Source organism: Esox lucius, chromosome 10 (assembly GCF_011004845.1).
Source record: "Esox lucius isolate fEsoLuc1 chromosome 10, fEsoLuc1.pri, whole genome shotgun sequence".
Lineage (NCBI taxonomy): Eukaryota > Metazoa > Chordata > Actinopteri > Esociformes > Esocidae > Esox > Esox lucius.
Genome location: NC_047578.1, coordinates 3169361 through 3187689, shown reverse-complemented (window position 1 = coordinate 3187689; position 18329 = coordinate 3169361). Strand labels below are relative to the sequence as shown.

The following is an 18329-nucleotide window of genomic DNA, read 5'->3' as shown; positions in this document are numbered from 1 at the left end:
GTTTTTATATCTTACTTGATGACCCATTTCGTAGGGCTGTTAAATGATAGAATATCGTAATGTCTACATTTCCAGGTTTGTTTATTTTACCGAATGACCCATTTCGTAGGGCTATTTAATTATAAAATATCGTAATGTCTACATTTCCAAGTTTGTTTACAGATAGCCCTACAAGTTAACTAGAAATTTTTTTAAAAATCTAAAATTTCAGACGACTTCCGACTAACTTATCTACATAAATAACGATTATTGATTGATTAGCAGTAAGATATATTTACAATCTCTGTGTCAGACAATTAGACATAATATGTCTGCGTTTTGATTCGGCGCGTCCGAGAGAATCTAACCCACTGGCTCATGGATGAATTGTGGCCGACTGGAATATTCATACATGTCTTTATAATACAAGGTGATTAGTACATAAGTACCAAATTAGGTTGCCACTCAACACAGTGGCCCTGTTTGAGATAATCAAATCACCAACGTATGGGTACATTTTGACTGGCTGATCTACAAATAACAGTTTAGTCGCCTACAGTTGCTTTAATCCTATCGAATACGGTTGAAAAACATTTGTGGACACTAGGTGGCATAGTTGATTCAACATATCGCAGGGCTAACCACACCTCTGGCTCGCCCCCTCGAAAGGTTATTATTCCCACGTCACTGAGGTCAGTTAGCTTCAAGAAGTGAAGATGGTTACTGCCTACGAGAGGTATAATTTGTAAGTACTGTGCGTCGCTTTTAATCACGCCATTGAAGTATAACAAATAGCATGTCTAGGTTCTCAACTACAGAGATTTACAGGGGAGAAATGTCCTTATCTTGTCATGGTTGTTAAAAGTCGTTGTTGACATTAAGCTAATGTAGCTAACCAGCTACAGTAGATTGCTGAATGTAGTGGCAATGATGGAGTCTTGAAGTAGGTTACCTAGCTAAGCTCTAAGTCATTATGTCTAGCTAACCAGTCGCCGGTCATCTCAGGTTAGTTTTTAGTTGATCAGGTAGTTATTATCCATATGACTTGTCTAGTCAACAAAACGGCTCAGTTCTCTGGTTGGCACGTTTGCCGCGGAGTAGACAAGTCATATGGATAACCATGTGATGACAGCAGAAAACAGCCATTATAATCAGATGATCTAGCAGCAGACCGGTACGGTACTGGCACGCCGACATTGTTTCATCTGCCGAGCTTTTGCGTCAGATCGGTACATTTTGTCCGGTCGGGTAAATTTAAAGTGCTGTCTTTACTGTAGTGGGTGTGACACTTTGCAGGAACTGTTGAGCAACATTGGGGTGGGGATCGGATTATCCAAGAGCTCAGTTGTCATTTACAAGTCAGACACATGCCTCAAACAATGGTCCCATTGCAGTGTCCCGGGCCTTCATAATTACAGTGGCATGGGTTAGCAGCCTGTAGTCTACTTTAGGTTGTTTATTTCAGTTAAAATATTAGCCATGCGGCATATATGAACTGGTTGTCAATGCCGGCTGTATATCCGGGCGAACCTGGCTTTCCTGTGCTGTGAGAATGTGTTGAAATGTTGTAAAGCTAAGCCCAATACAATAAGACTTTTGTCTTGAACTCAGCTCAGGCTGCCAAGCGAGGTTTAAAATGCCCCTCTATGAATCTTTGCCATTTTAATTTAATTAATTTTCTTAAAACAAACTTTAAAAAAAGGCCACGTTATACTGGTGCAGGATTTTCCGGCGTTAAGCCAGCATGCAGGTTGGTCTGCCGCTTTATGAAACCACAGCCAATCAGTCATGACCAGGCACACCTGCCTAACAAAATAGGTTTCTCCTATTTTGCTGTTCCTTCTGGATACCCTCCGAACTTGCTCAGGCATGAATGTATACCAGGCTGTTTGTGTTGGGTTAGGCCCATTGTTTTTCCTGTGTCTTGCTGAATGCACCACTTCAGGCTTCCTTGTCTACATGATTTAATGCAGCATATCTACACTACTCACTGGAAGACAGGCTGTGTAGAAGTGGCTTGCCACCCTGGTGTGGGTGCGTCGGTCCAGGCAGCTATCAGAGAATTAGGAATACAAGTACCAGATCTGACACAGATATTGTGTGAAACAATGCATTTCAGTGATTCATCTGATCTGTGTTTTAGATAAATGATTCATATTCCATTGTTTATTTATTTTTTATTTTATTCAGAACAGCACTGAGAACAAGTTCACATTTAGGCTGCATGTGTATCCTGATAATACAATTTAAAAGGGAGGAAATGACTGAAAGACAAATACAAAAACAAATTAGTAACCTTTAAACATGTAACCATTTAAAATGTTTAACACATTAAGATATTTAATACATTAAAATATAGTTAAAATGTTTAACACAGTAGAATTAGGGCAACAGATTAAAATGCTAATTAATTTACAGTACCAAAACCAGAAACCAACAGAAGGCTTCTAAACACTATAAATGACTCAAGGTTCTTGAGCTTGATCTCTGCTTAAAGCTCATTCCACATTAATGGGTCATAATAACTAAAACCAGTTTTAACCAGCTCAGTAACCTTCCGAGCTGTATCCAATATTAACCAGTCAGACCGTTTTAACCTTGATGGGTGATGTCAGTGATGCTCGATGTTTCTGTTAGAGGGTTTCGTAGATGAACAGAAAAGCATTTCGTTCTCTTCTTACATTCAGAGAAGCCCATCCAATATTTTCATATAAAATACAATGTGTCCTAAAATGCTCACCAGAGATCAAACGAATAGCACAACATTATACAGAATACAACAGTGTTAAAATAGAAGCTGCCACACAATATCCCCATAAGCCAATACTGACATGAAAGAAGCCTGGACAATTAGATTTGTTCTATCATCAAATGATAAGCATACTCTATTTTTGTAACAGAAACCAGTCTGAAGCTTCATTATGAATTCAGAAATGTGCATACTAAATAACATCTTATCATGAAGCCATATTAAAACTGGAAACATCAGAGAACACGCCATGTTTTCCTATATGTCGCCAACAATTAGACCATCCCAGCAGCAATGAAACCACCAGAGTTGGACATTCTGGCATTTCCTCTGTCTGACTGATACGCAGATGATGTGGTCACTTTTGACACGCCAAACAGAATCATTAATGTGTTTACCCTTTAACAGATGCGATCCATTGAAACCAAGGTCTCTTTTGAATCAGTTACGTAATAAACAAAACAATTCCAAAAAGAGAAAAATAGCAAACACACTCTTGAAATGCTTGTGAATTTGTGGCGTTTGAAGCTTACCGCCGTGATCCTTCCACATTCGATGTCAGTGCTGTCATGTGTACTCTGCTTCTTCAGACTGTAGTGATGTATTCATCACCCCTGTCATGATCTAACTTCCTGCCATTTATAAACTTGAACTGTGCTACATTAGTTGTGTGCAGTACCTCCGGTTCCCGATGGCCTTTTTGTGGAACGTTGCTCCTGACTTGCTGAGATAATTTCACCAGAGTTCTTGTAATGCTTCTGCCTACTCAGTAAAAAGTAGAGGACATTGTTGCACGGTGCCCAGGAGATCTACTCGCTGGCTGGTCCGACGAGGCCACAAGCGAAATGGGTCAATTTGTAATGCACTGCAAAATGAAAAGCGCAAGACAAATGAAACTGAAGTTGGTTGCCAGCCTTTACATATGTGCCATTCATCCAGTCGGCTTTTGAGTGTTTGGTCTTCCATGTTCCTCCCCACGCAGGCACACAACCTCAGAGAAGTTCTACATTGAGGCCTGTGACGATGGAGCCGACGCTGTCCTGGCCATCGACAGGGTGTCCAATGAGATGACTCTGACAGGTGAGAAACCGCAGTCCTCTGCATTTAGGAAAGTGGTGTAGGCAGATTGGAAAACGGGTCCGTTTTCCATTTTCATTACTGTCAGAAGCATCGGATGTGGAGAACGGTCAATAAGAGTTTTTCGTCACTTAACATCTTGAATATGTGCCGCATGGCCGCGATTGCACAACAACCAGAGCCATTACAGCCAGGTTCCGCTCCAGGTTGCGGCACAGCTGGCCGGGAGCGGTACAGTCCCAGAACGCGGTGCACCGGCTGAGGTCTACACCGGAGCCGCGCTTCCTCCATAACGTTGGTTTGGTCAACTTGCCAAAGACCCATAAACCATATGAGGCGTGGTCACACTGCACCTTAGCCCAAGGGCCTCCTAAGCCCTGGGTTAACCAAGTGTTCACACTTGCATATTTTGAAGTGGGCCAGCACCACCCTTAGCCCAGGGCTAGCTCGTCCTGCTCCGGAGAAGGGTTAGCACCTACTTTTCAGGGCTAGCCCCAGAGACACGATGACAAAATAGCCAGTTTGAAACAGGGTCGAGAACAAAACCATAGATTTTTTATTGTCCAATCACAAAACCTGCCCTTTCACTTAATACGCATACACTCCCTTACCAACAACTCTGTATTTCTGTTTTGGTCCTTTCACTCTGCAAACTTTTGTAATTTCATTATAACTGCTAAATCTTAGCGAAGTAATTATTGCAGCTTGCTTTGGACGTAAATCTAGAAAATTTGTCGAAATAATTAATGTTGGCTCACTTTTTTCTTTCTTTGCGTAGTTTTAACATGTTGTCAAAGCAAATATCGACAGGGTGGGCATCTTGATCAACCAATGTCATGAAGTCATTAATTGAATCATGTTAGCGTAACATTGATCATGTGTCAGAGATGTATTGTGACATTATTTACACGCCAGAAAGAATGTAAATGGTATTGTGCCATATTTGTCCATTAGCCCAGGGCTTAGGAATATAAGTGTGAATCCTTAGCCTAAGGGTTAAACCTTAGCCCAGGGCTTAGAACAATGCAGTGTGAAAAGGCCTATGTGGTTCTTAAAGGGAGGACGTTTTGAATATTTGATATTCCCATATAACAAACTTTGCCACTCTGTCTGGGTCAGAAACAAATTGAGCCTGGCGTGTTGCACTTAAACTAGTCTGCTCTGCTGATGTGTGTCTGGTGGTACCATGTCGACAATGCAGTGTTCACATCCTGTTTCTTTAGGGAAGAAGGACGTTCCTCCGTCAGCCAACACCAGGCCCATCTGTGGCATCATGGGCACCATCCGCCTGGTGGCAGGTATGTCCGTGCCCTCGCCCAATCAAATCCTAGTGGGCGGGTCTGGGCTGAAGTGCTGCCATGCTCAGTGTGTTCTCCCCCTCGCAGGGATGTACCTGATTGTCATCACCAAGAAGAGGAACGTCGGCAGCCTGCTGGGCCAAGCAGTGTGGAAGGCGGTTGATTTTGACATAATCTCCTACAAGAAGACAACGCTGCACCTGACGGAGATCCAGGTGATTAATGCACTCACACACTCCTGCCTGACGGAAAACCAGGTGATTAACGCACTCACACACTCCAGCCTGACGGAAAACCAGGTGATTAACGCACTCACACACTCCTGCCTGACGGAAAACCAGGTGATTAACGCACTCACACACTCCAGCCTGACGGAAAACCAGGTGATTAACGCACTCACACACTCCAGCCTGACGGAAAACCAGGTGATTAACGCACTCACACACTCCAGCCTGACGGAAAACCAGGTGATTAACGCACTCACACACTCCAGCCTGATGGAGAACCAGGTGACTTACGCACTCCGGTTTGTTGGTCTGTACACAGTCCATCCTCCAATACATGGTCCTTTGTAGCTCATTCCGTGGACCGTGTCTCACAATGGCAGGATAGTAGGTTTGACACCCTGGATCACCTACAAATCGACTCTTAGGACAAACCATGTTGAAAAATGACCACACCTGCCACTTTGTGTTATGGAAATCCACACACAGGCCACATGAGGGATAGCCACCCCCCAGAGCCTGGTTCCTCTCTAGGTTTCTTCCTATGTTTCGACCACATTAGGGAGTTTTTCCCAGCCACTGTGGCTCAACCCTGTTATTGCTTGGTCTTTGGGGTTTCAGGCTGGATGTTTTGTAAAAGCACTTTGTGACCTGGTGCAAAAAGGCCTTTATAAAATCAATTTGATTGATTGACAGGCAGTCTAAACCTGTCCAGGTGTTTTAAAAGCAGTGAGTAATGTACAATGCTATGTTGTCATCCACAGCCGTGTGAGGTAACTGAACACCCACAAAGTAGCTTTGAACGAGTGGCGACCGGCTCCTCTTATTGCCTACTGCTTGAATCACAAAAGACAAACGCCGGTATCTCATGTCAAGTCAAGCAGGCCTTGTGTATTATTCATTAAGTGTTGCTATTCCTGAGCCTCGAACTGAAAGAAAAGAATCGGCTTGTCACTGTATAACCGGTGTCCCGAAGTAAACCCTGTTCCCTGTGAAGTGCACTTCCACTGACTGGGCTCAGGTCAGAAGTAGAAGCACCACCGAGTAAATGGGGTGTGATTTGGGACACAGCTGATGTTACTGTGCGGTCAGATTAACCGCTTTTATTATGATAAGTGGAATTTGACTCTGTTTACTTTTGTGGTGCTTGTTCCTGTTTCCCCCGAAGGGAGTTGACACGCAATTTAGTGTAAGTTTGCCTCGCCTCCTCTTTCAGTGTGTCCAGTGAAGTCCCCAACACTCCGCGTTCTCCACAACGGAACAGTGACCCGTATTGTTCAATCGAGTACCAGGGAGGAGTGGAAGCCTGCAGGCGATGCACACAAAACGGGTTTCACAAGCCTCCCCTAGAACGGCGGCCCCGCAAAACCTTTTCAGTTACTCCTCAGGGCCATGTGAGCCAGAGAATGTCCTGGCGAGAAGCTCGCTGTAAAGACCTGAGTCGCTTTAAGGAATGAAACGTGATGTCTTAAAATGTGACCTGCTGAGCTCATGGCAAGAGGAGGGTGTGGGGATCCTATTAGCCCCGACCTTAGATGTGGTGGGAGGGGACTAACAGCCCAGGGTTGCTAGGTAGTTTCACCAAGTCGTTGGGTGTGTCCTAAATGGCTCCCCAATCGCGATGGGCCCTGCTTAAGGAGTGCCCTATATGAAGGATAGGGCGTGAGTTAAGTGGCAGTTACTAATGAGGGAGAAGTGAGGTGACTTGGACAACAATAACATGGACCTCTGTTTTAAAAGACACAGGTTCTTTGACAGGGTGTATTTTTTTCACAACATCCGACGCTGTGAAATGTGTGCAAACTGTTTTATTTTTCTATAGGCCAGTTAGTCGGCTTTTTGTTTCTAATGCACACTAGCCCTACTCTACACCCACATGAGACCTGAGAAAGACAAAATGTGTCAAAATGTGTGCCAAGCTAGATAAAATCTGTTTCCTGTCCTTCCTCCAGATGCAAGACAACAGGACGTTCTTGTCCATGATTAACAGCGTTCTGACTACCGACGGTTTCTACTTCTGCACCAGCTATGACCTGACCCACACGCTCCAGAGGCTGGCCAACGTCAGCCCAGAGTTCCAGGAGATGAGCCTGCTGGAGAGGGTAGGGGGGGAGGAGGGGGGAGGGGGGAGGGGGGGGTTTGTGGGGGAGGGTTAGGTAGACTGTAGGAGGTGAGGGGAGAAAGGTGGTGTGGGGAGAGAGAATGAGGGGATAGGGTAGGAGAATTTCATTCCCTGTCCCAGAAATCATCCTTGTCCCAAAGCGTCACCTGTCACAAAGAGCCTGGCCCAGAACATGGCCCCCTAGGTTCCTGTGTAGGTCAGCCTGATGAAAGAGATGACTTACTACTGCTGCTGATGGGCAGAGAGAGGGAGTTGTGGTCACTTTACTGACTGACTGCAGGGCTGATTGACTGATTCTCCTGTCTTTTAGGCAGACCCGAGGTTTGTGTGGAACGGAAGCCTTCTGAGAGAGATCCAATCACAGCCGGAGGTAAGTGATAGAATGTCCAAGCACCGCCCCCATTGGCCTTGTCATTATTCTGGTCGGACAAAAGTGAGCCTAATATCTACAGATGTGGCCATTGACTGTAAATGACCATATAGACTATACTCTTACGTCTCAATACACCCCCCCCCCCTTGTATGAAGATGGATGTCAAGTTTGTGTAAATATCTGGTATTCTGTCCCTGTATGTTGTCTTCCATTCGTAGCGCCATTACAGCAAGTCCAATACAGGTTTTGTGTAAACGTGTGTGCAGTGAATAAAGGAAATTCTGATTAGAATATGTTAGAAGATGCATCCCTACCCCTCCGAAACGAACTGCTATTTGTAAACGACTCATTCTAGACGACCACAGGCTTTGTTACTTGTTTCTTGATCTGATCCGTCCGGTGACCAGCCATGTTATGTTGTACCTCTCAGCTCCACAGGTTTGCTCTGCCTGTCATCCATGGATGTATCCTTTCCACTGTCCCGCCGCGGCCCCTCCCATCTCACATATGTTCTGAGAACCAGTTTTATCTTGTCTCAAGTTAATTCCCACAATTGATTCATAAAATTGACTCATGAGTCAATTCCCACAGGCCGTTTGGGAAGCGGCATCCTCCACTTAGAAGATGAGCGCTCCCCTGTCATGTGCGTGCGTGTGTGTGTGTGTGTGTGTGTGTGTGTGTGTGTGTGTGTGTGTGTGTGTGTGTGTGTGTGTGTGTGTGTGCCTGCGTGCATGCGTGCGCTTTCACCAGAGCCCTCTGGTCGCCCTGGTCAGAAGTAGGGCCCTTAACGGAGGGGACGTGATGCCATTTGGGACACATGTTGTCTAATGTCCTTGACCTGGACGCCGCAGTCATCGTGATGAAGCCGTGTCGCATCAACGGGAAGATCTTCGAATGGATCCTGATCTCCCGGCGGAGCTGCTTCCGGGCCGGGGTCCGGTACTACGTCCGGGGTACGTCCCAAATCGCACCCTAAGGCCTTCGGCGGCGGTCGATGCGTAGCGGTTATATCAGAGCCGCAGTGGGTTCACGTGTGAGGTCCATTATCTGCTGAGTACTACCGCTTAAAGTCCCACGGTACACTGGGCATACTGTCAATTACAGGCAAACACTCTGGAGACCCAAAAACATGCATATAAATAGTTCTAATAAAATGCTGTTTACTCAGGCTCAGTCACAGGAGCTTTTGAATGGCTGTCTTTGTGAAACATACTTATCTTTTTATACTAATGTCTGATTCTCAACAACTAATACCAGGTTGACTTTTTGTAGAAATTGTGATGAACCTCCACTTTTTCAGAAAACCCATTTCGCAGACATATTTAGCAGTTAAGCCAATTAGCATGACAGCATTCCTCGTGGTAAATGGGTAATGTAGATTGACAGTAATATGGTAGGAATGTCGTTTCCATGTCTAATGTAATTGCCAACTACCATAGACAGAGTGTAGGCAACAACAACAGGAGCGTGTGTGTGCATGCGTGTGCATGCGTGTGCATGCGTGTGCATGCGTGTGCGTGCGTGTGCGTGCACTGTTACTATATAAATATATGCCCTATATTTCATGACACGAAGCAGGCTTGTATCTCTTGACAGGTGTGTTAAAACAATGATTTGGTCGTTAATGGCCCTGTGAACATGCATCGTCGTTCACTGATTATTATTATTTTTCTCCTCAGGTATTGACTCTGAGGGCCACGCAGCTAACTTTGTGGAAACGGAGCAGATTGTCCTGTATAATGGAGGCAGGGCATCATTTGTACAGGCGAGTTGATGTAGTAATGGTAGCACTTGATAATGCAGTAGTAATAGTTGATGTAGTAATAGCAGCAGTTGATAATGCAGTAGTTGATGTAGTAATGGTGGTAGCAGTAGTGCGTTTTATAAATCTTGTAAAATGCTTTTTCATTCCACAGACGAGAGGCTCCATGCCCTTCTTCTGGTCTCAGAGACCCAACCTGAAATACAAACCCAAGCCATTGATCAGCAAGAATACAAACCACGTAAGGTTCTTCACATACTGTCTTGTTAGTTTTGTAGAGAAAACTAGCTCAGGGCATTTGTCTCTGTTTTTTGGAGGAAATGTATTGGCAAAACAACACTGGTGGTGTCTCTAACATATGAATAATTCATTTACAACCTTCTTTCGTAGATGGATGGTTTCCAGAGGCATTTCGACTCTCAGGTCCTCATCTATGGAAAGCAGACCATTCTGAACCTGGTAACATATCTTGTTTTACAGAATGTACATTAGCCCAAACGTGTCACTGTGTAAAATTTAAGTGAGAGAGAAGTGTTGGAAATGTGTAGATCCAAAATGGAGGGTATGTTTTCTCCCTCCAGGTCAACCAGAAGGGGTCAGAGAAGCCACTGGAGCAGGCGTTTGCCAAGATGGTAAACGGCATGGAGAACGGCTTGATTAAGTGAGAACCACCCTTTTACTTTTCCCTGTGTGACCTGGTGGGTGGGTGGGATTCATTTGTGTGACCTGGTGGGTGGGTGGGATTCATTTGTGTGACCTGGTGGGTGGGTGGGATTCATTTGGGTGACCTGGTGGGTGGGTGGGATTCATTTGTGTGACCTGGTGGGTGGGTGGGATTAATTTGGGTGACCTGGTGGGTGGGTGGGATTAATTTGTGTGACCTGGTGGGTGGGTGGGATTCATTTGTGTGACCTGGTGGGTGGGTGGGATTCATTTGGGTGAGAGGTCGGCAAGGGTGACACCCATTCATGCACTGTTGTCTCCAGGTATGTGGCCTTTGACTTCCACAAGGAGTGTAGCCGGATGAGATGGGATCGGCTGAATATCCTGGTGGACAGCGTGGCTGAGACGCAAGACGAATACAGGTTTGAATAACCAACCCACAGCCTTATGCCTATGTCAACCGCACATTGAGGTATTCAGTTCTTAAGCAGGTTATTACAGCGTGTTACATTTGATGGCGACGGTATTTCGGCACACCCGAGGAGTCTATAAGAAACTGGGCTGGCCTTCTTGAAGGTCTTGTAGGTTGACACACTGCACACTTGTGTTTAAAGCTCTCGTCCATGAAGTAGAATCATACCTACAGGCAGGTAGACATTGCCTCAGTGATGGTTCAATCTCTTCAGTCGGTACCGAAGTAAATCGTCTTTTGTTTGTTACGCCTCACATTCGGATAATCTCAGAAATATTCAAATGGACTGATGCAGTTCCTCGTAGGTAGTCCGGCAGAAGTGGCACTGGGCAGAAAGTTTCAAATGTATAATGTTCTTTGCATTTGTGTGTTTTATGTATAGGATGCATATGATATCAGGCCGACCCGCATGCCAAAATAAGTTAAAATGAGTTCAATAAAGGTTTAAATGAAGGTCACAATACATAAAGGATGAAATAAACACTGAAGCCCCACCCCCCCCACCGTCTCTGCTCTCCACAGCTACTTCCTGGTGGACACTGAGGGAAAGGTGGTTTCCCAGCAGAAGGGGACGTTCCGCAGTAACTGCATGGACTGTCTGGACCGCACCAATGTCATCCAGAGCATGCTGGCCCGTCGCTCCATCCAGTCCCAGCTGCAGGTGGGTGGGAGGGGTCACACTGCCCCAGGTGGAAGACTGCCTGGGCTGTAGTTCTCTCTGCCCTGCCTCGGTTTTGAATCAGTTGTGTCTGTCTGATGCCTGTCCACAGAGAATGGGGGTGCTCCACGTGGGCCAGCGGATCGAAGAGCAGGCGGACTTTGAGAGGATTTACAAGAACGGTATTAAGTTGTTTAGGAGCCCCATTAGCCCCAGGGGGGGGCTAGCCCGTTAGCCCCAGTGTGAATGCATCTTGTTGTGTGTTGAATGACGTTGACCTGTCCGGTCTGCTTACTAACCGTGTCTCTGTCATCTGGGCTAGCTTGGGCCGACAACGCCAATGCATGTGCTAAGCAGTATGCTGGCACGGGAGCCCTGAAGACCGACTTCACAAGGTATGGCGACTTCTGAACTGAATCTAGACTTACCGTGTCACCAGAGAAAAGGCTTGTGTCAGAGGTCAACTGTTGGTTGGGCTATAATTTCAGGTTGCATGTGAGGTTGTGTTTCGAGGTGCTTGCTGGTTGATAAGTGGGAGATGTTGCTGGCGACATGAGAGCGTTGTTATTTCTTCGCCACCAGATGGCGGCTGTTTATTTGCCATTTCTATGTGGACATTATGGCACTTAGTCAAGTACCTTGCTTGTCTGTGATGTCCTTGTCCGGAGACTTTGTAGATGGGGTTTACTGATGGTTCTGTTGTTTAATCTCACCAGGACAGGGAAGAGGACACAGATGGGTCTGTTGATGGATGGATGGAACTCTGCAGTCCGCTATTACAAAAACAACTTCTCTGACGGCTTCAGACAGGTACGACCGGTTTTCACCAACATAAGCCACGACCCATATATTTAACATTTAAACAGAACGACACGTAGTCCGCTTCATTGATTTGAACTGGATTCTATATGCACTTTTTTTTCTTCAGATACTTCGTTGCTCCTTCAGTGCCCCAATGTTTTTTTTTCATATGGGATTTATATACAACACATGTTTGGATGCACCAATTCACCTGAAACTTTTGACTGGCACTGTATTTTGCAGCACTGGTTCCTTTGTTGCTCAAGGGTGAGGTTTGTACTTGTTTTCTTCACCAGGACTCCATTGATCTGTTCCTTGGGAACTACACGGTGGATGAGACAGAGGGAGCCACTCCCCTCCGCACACAGAAGGACTGGAAGTTCCTCACGGTCTGTAAACTCTCGCTGTTTCAGCCTCTCAACGTGAATTATGTTGTTGACTTCAGGACGTCCAGGCACTGATTAGACTACCGTTACCGTACGTTTGGCAAACACCCCGTCGTCACCAAGTTAAACTCACGGCTGTGCCACCTGATGGAAGACCACACCTGGCTAATGCTGAGGCGTAGACCGTCTCGGCGCCTGGCTAATGCTGAGGCGTAGACCGTCTCGGCGCCTGGCTAATGCTGAGGCGCAGACCGTCTCGGCGCCTGGCTAATGCTGAGGCGCAGACCGTCTCGGCGCCTGGCTAATGCTGAGGCGCAGACCGTCTCGGCGCCTGGCTAATGCTGAGGCGCAGACCGTCTCGGCGCCTGGCTAATGCTGAGGCGTAGACCGTCTCGGCGCCTGGCTAATGCTGAGGCGTAGACCGTCTCGGCGCCTGGCTAATGCTGAGGCGTAGACCGTCTCGGCGCCTGGCTAATGCTGAGGCGTAGACCGTCTCGGCGCCTGGCTAATGCTGAGGCGTAGACCGTCTCGGCGCCTGGCTAATGCTGAGGCGTAGACCGTCTCGGCGCCTGGCTAATGCTGAGGCGTAGACCGTCTCGGCGCCTGGCTAATGCTGAGGCGTAGACCGTCTCGGCGCCTGGCTAATGCTGAGGCGTAGACCGTCTCGGCGCCTGGCTAATGCTGAGGCGTAGACCGTCTCGGCGCCTGGCTAATGCTGAGGCGTAGACCGTCTCGGCGCCTGGCTAATGCTGAGGCGTAGACCGTCTCGGCGCCTGGCTAATGCTGAGGCGTAGACCGTCTCGGCGCCTGGCTAATGCTGTTCCTTCTCTAATGTTGTTCCCAGAGCCTTGAAGTGTGTCTTTTTCTCTCTCACAGCTGCCTGTCATCATGGTGGTGGCTTTCTCCATGTGTATCATCTGCCTGCTCACAGCCGGTAGGAGGACACTAGCGTGTGCTAGCTTTGCTGAAGTCTAAATACTTAGCATTTGTTTTCAGAATTAATATTTCCTCCGATGTCCCTCTATCTGGGGTGGGGTGTGTATCTTTGTCCCATCGATGTCTTGATCTCTAACCACTTGCCTCACCCCCCCCCCCCCAGGTGACACCTGGACTGAGTCGCTGGCGTACGTGTTGTTCTGGGGAGCGGCGGCCGCCATCACAGCTGCTGTCATCGTCTTCAACGGGCGTGACTTTGTGGACGCCCCCAAACTTGTGCAGAAGGAGAAGATGGACTGAATGTGTTTAAACGGAAAGCAGCTCGGCCCAGCAGGCTCCTTCGTCACCATCTTCATCCCGCTGTTCTTCGTCTTCCTCCTGGTTGCTGGAGGCTCGGACTCTGTACTGACCCAACTAGCACACTGTCCTCCTCGGATGCGTCCTCATTTACTTTACAGTGCACTGGAATAGGGTGTCATTTAGGACTCAAGCTTAAAGTTTCCATTCTACTGTAACACAGAACTGGAGAGCATCAGGCAGCAAATCTACTGAAGGTTGTCTGTACTGTCCTGTCTGCTACCAGAGCCACTCCCACTGCACCTCCCTACTCCTTCATCTGAACTCTCCTGTCTGCTACCAGATCCACTCCCACTGCACCTCCCTACTCCTTCATCTGAACTCTCCTGTCTGCTACCAGATCCACTCCCACTGCACCTCCCTACTCCTTCATCTGAACTCTCCTGTCTGCTACCAGATCCACTCCCACTGCACCTCCCTACTCCTTCATCTGAACTCTCCTGTCTGAAACCAGATCCACACTTGTACTCCATGTCTTGTTGCCCTCCCATGTTCCTTAGGCCAGTGTTTCTTTCCTCAAGGACCCCCATTCACAGCTTGGTTATTACCCTGAACTAGCTGACCTAATTCATCTGAGAGCTTGACGATTAGTTGGCAAGTGGAAGCAGGTGTTCTAGCTCTGAAATAGATCAAGTGCATGGGCCAACTGGTGGATTGGCCAACTGGTGCCCTCCAAGGAGAGGTTCAGAACCCCTGCTTTAGATGATGGTGTACGCGGACCTCATTTTGTGCAGTAATTTATCTTGCTGTCTGTGGTGTTAGATGATTGGTGTGCAGTTTGTCCGTTGACTGGTTTAACCTACTATGGGTGCACAGAAATGGTTCTTACAGGTCTCAGAACGAAATAAGCACTTTAGTGAACGTCAGCAGAATTCTTAATTTTCCCTGAAAGCAAAGAAACCAGAGAATTTCAGCTGCGCCACTTCACTAAGTAACAGTTGTGGTTTTTGGTTCACTGTCATTAAAATGCAATTCTCTTCCAAACTTCAGTGATTCACTGAGGAACAGTTGGCACTTCCAGGTGCACTTATTAGTTACTGGGGTACATTGTAAAGATGGAAAATGTTGTGGTTGTCCTCTTGAATGTAATGAGCCTTACTAAACAATTAATTTAAATCATATCTATCCAACTAAACTAGCTAGTTATTGTGGAGGTGAATTAAGATGGGGTGAGGGGAATGACTCCATTATCTGAACTTAATCATGCACAGTATTTATTTTGAATATTTTTTTTTAGGTAAGGGCTTGTAGCATATTTTACGATCTTATTTTTGCACTTCGTTTGAAAGTGGAACTAGTTGCACACATTAAATGACCGTGGTCGTGGTGTGAGATTGGAAGAGTTGCTTTTATTTCCTATCTGGACCGATCTGGTTCAGTCACTGTAGGGTTCAGCCCAGTCACCGTAATGTGGTTCTGTCATGTGGGGATTTTTCGGCCGTCATAATAACGTTTTGTCATTGCGTTCCGTTTACCTCTCACAGTATTTGGGGAATGACTAGATCTAGATGAAAAAACATTTCCACAGTAGACCTCTGCCTTACAAGTGTGCTCCTCACATGACGAGGGGTGTACATAAATACTAATAATTCATATTAACATCACGAATATGTTTGACTGTTGTTTATAGACTTGATGGTTTTCAGGGTATTACCATATGTAGGAAACGTAATTATATTACAGACCATTTGTTGCTTTCTCTGCTGATTTCACATTCCGTCGTGCTAATATTATGGGGCACTTATTTACCGAAGTAGTGACGTTTATGACGTAAATGTTTTAGAACACATCGCAATTCGTTAGAATTTATGTTAAGCTGTCAGTGATTTACTACAAGGAAAATGTTTTCAATTTGAGCAGTCACGTTTCAAATGCTTGAACTAATATTCCTTCAAGCTACGCAGTAAGAACAAGAGGGGGGCGGAGTCATTGACCCACACGTGCTTCTCTACGGTGCAACGGTTCTGTGCTCTAACGGCGGCAGAGGCTCGTTATGACGTATATTGTTTATTTTACGACGTGATTTGTTTGCTTAGCACATCCTGTTTGCAGAGGCTATTAAAAATGTCAAGATCAGCCATATTTTCGTTTTCTTTCATGAGAATTTGGAAACGCTCAGTGATCCGTGTGACTCAACCAACTTAAAAGGCGGTTGCTATTTGCCTGGTGAATATTTTCTTCCACTTTGTATCGGGACACGATCTTGGGCTTGTGTTTTAAATGTCTATTTTGGAATAGGGTCGTGTGGTTGTGATCACAAAGGGTTAATTCTGGTAGATTTTTTATTTTTCTGGTTTATTTTGCCCTATCCTGGTTTGATAAAAGCCCTTAACATTCCCTTTTGACCATAATATATGTAACTTGGCAGTGAAGTAGCCTGTGTGCTAGACGGTTTGTGCCATTGTGCCACTCCTTGTCATACCAAATAATTTGATATAAAGAAGTGACAGAGTAGGCAGTATGGAACAACCCGCCTTTTTCCCAGGCTAGCGGTAAAGACCACAGCCAGTAAATCGACTTAAGTTGGTTGTACACTTTCCTAAATATGGCCAATGCTGATGAATTTACATTGTGTAAAGGTGAAGCCGTTACCATGAAAGAAACTTTCTAACTTTACGTCTCACTGTGAAATTGGTTTCCTGGAACGTCCATATTACCAGTTGGTGCAGTAGCCCAATTTTAGAAAATGTAAAAAGAATGTTATAATACAAATGATCATTGAATAAAAACACATATCCAAGTACTGACGAGGGCGTGTTATTGAGTGGTTCAATGCCTTGAGCAGTAAATGTGTTTTTTTCCTCCTTGCTCTTTAATATTGTACAACAGCTGATAAAACTCACAATGAATACATATGAAGGTCTGTGTTCATGATTTACTATTTACAAAGGACCATCAGATTTCGCAAGGCTGACGTTTTCGGTTGCGTGGTGTCAAACTGGACAAATAAGGGGCATTTTTGTGAACAGTAGAAACAAGTTAAAATTTAAGCACCAGCCAATGCTTCACTGTGTCAAGTAATGTAATCCCATGGCGTACTGGGTCTGACCCGAGGGCTGTACTACAAAGGGAGTTTAACCTACTCAGGGTTATCAAGGAAAGTCAGGGTTGACAAACTCTGTTTCTCTAAATTGGTATTAAATGGTACTACGATTCAGATGTCGGTTAGTTGATTTGGTGTTAACCACGAAGATAACCTGCTTGTAGCAGTTTAGAGATGCAGTGTAAACTGCCATGACAGCGTACCTTGAGTAAAACGTATCTACCTTTTGTGTAAGGGTTATTCGGGAAGTTACCCAGGACGTTACAAAGTTGCTCCAGAAGTTAATTGGATACAACGTTGTAGGTTTAGATTTTATATTGGGGGGGTTTAGGGTCAATCTGTCCCTGGATTTTCACTCTCTTCCAGGGGGGTCACATTGACCTGTCTGTAATATTAGGGGGGTCATGACCCCCACGTCCCGCCTAATTTTACACCCCTGCCTGGATAAGCTAGTTACCTTGCTTCTTGGTACGCCCAGTTAACTAGGTGCATGTTAATGCTATGCTAACTTCACCAGATGGCAGTGGCATGTGGAAGTTCATTAACAGGCTAATTGAGCAACATTGGATAACATGTGACATCAAATTCATGTAGGTATTGTTAATCTGATGTAAATTCAAAAGGGAACAATACGGGGAAGATGAAATTCTGCATTTATAACCAAGTGGTAAACTTGGAGTTACCAGTTGTGAAGTCTTTTTTTTTTTTTTTTTACCAGTTTGACATGGTTGAGAATCACTGATTGGCTAATGACCAGGCTCTCTCATCCCATTCCGGTGTTTGCTTTGGATCACTGAAGATCCAGCAATACATTTCAGCATCCTAGAAAAGGCAACCAGGGTTTTTGGCCAAAAAAACCTTTACTGTGTAAAGTTCAAAATGCCATTGACCTTAAGGACCCCGGAATCCTGGATGCTCAATAGCCCAATAACATCTAAGATCCACCACTATATTTTAAATGGCCCAACAAGCTGTATTCCTGTCATCCAACGATTGTTAACACATTTGCCCTAGGATTGGAACCTATGCATTCTTTTATATTACAGTTAAATAAAACTCTTGGGCCAAGTTCTAAGTACTTGTGTGTAAGAGGGAGCTGAGTCACAGTCTGTCTTACTGAGCATTACGCAGCAGCTGAGTGGGTAGTGGATTCAGCATCTTTATCTACCTTTAGCGTTGACAAATATGATTCTTGAAAATCTGGATCCACAGACACTCCAAATGTAGCTGTCATGCTAAGTAAAAAATATTAATTTATTGCTTTTCTAAATGTATGTAACTCCAAACTGTTACTGTCATTTCCTTAGCAAGTGATGTTAGAGATTTGCTCAGGGATGATAGGTGTTTTCCATTAGTAGCCTAGTTAATATTGGAGTATTTTTTTTAGTTCATACCAGTTACTTGGTTTTGAAGAGAGGATTTGATCTCA

At 45.4% G+C, this 18329-nt stretch overlaps 1 protein-coding gene across 1 annotated transcript; it reads left to right on the top strand.

The window, feature by feature from the left end:
• The first annotated feature begins 628 nt into the window (after positions 1–628).
• Positions 629–16607, top strand: sacm1la (SAC1 like phosphatidylinositide phosphatase a). The gene is made up of 20 exons (XM_029122852.2): positions 629–724; positions 3711–3808; positions 5029–5103; positions 5191–5318; positions 7280–7429; positions 7760–7819; positions 8253–8286; positions 8674–8775; positions 9502–9587; positions 9739–9825; positions 9975–10043; positions 10166–10245; positions 10571–10669; positions 11242–11380; positions 11490–11559; positions 11700–11772; positions 12094–12187; positions 12475–12567; positions 13441–13498; positions 13664–16607. Exons 1-20 carry the CDS (start codon positions 696–698, stop codon positions 13798–13800), a joined length of 1761 nt encoding a protein of 586 aa, XP_028978685.2. The 5' UTR covers positions 629–695; the 3' UTR covers positions 13801–16607.
• Positions 16608–18329: the final 1722 nt, after the last annotated feature.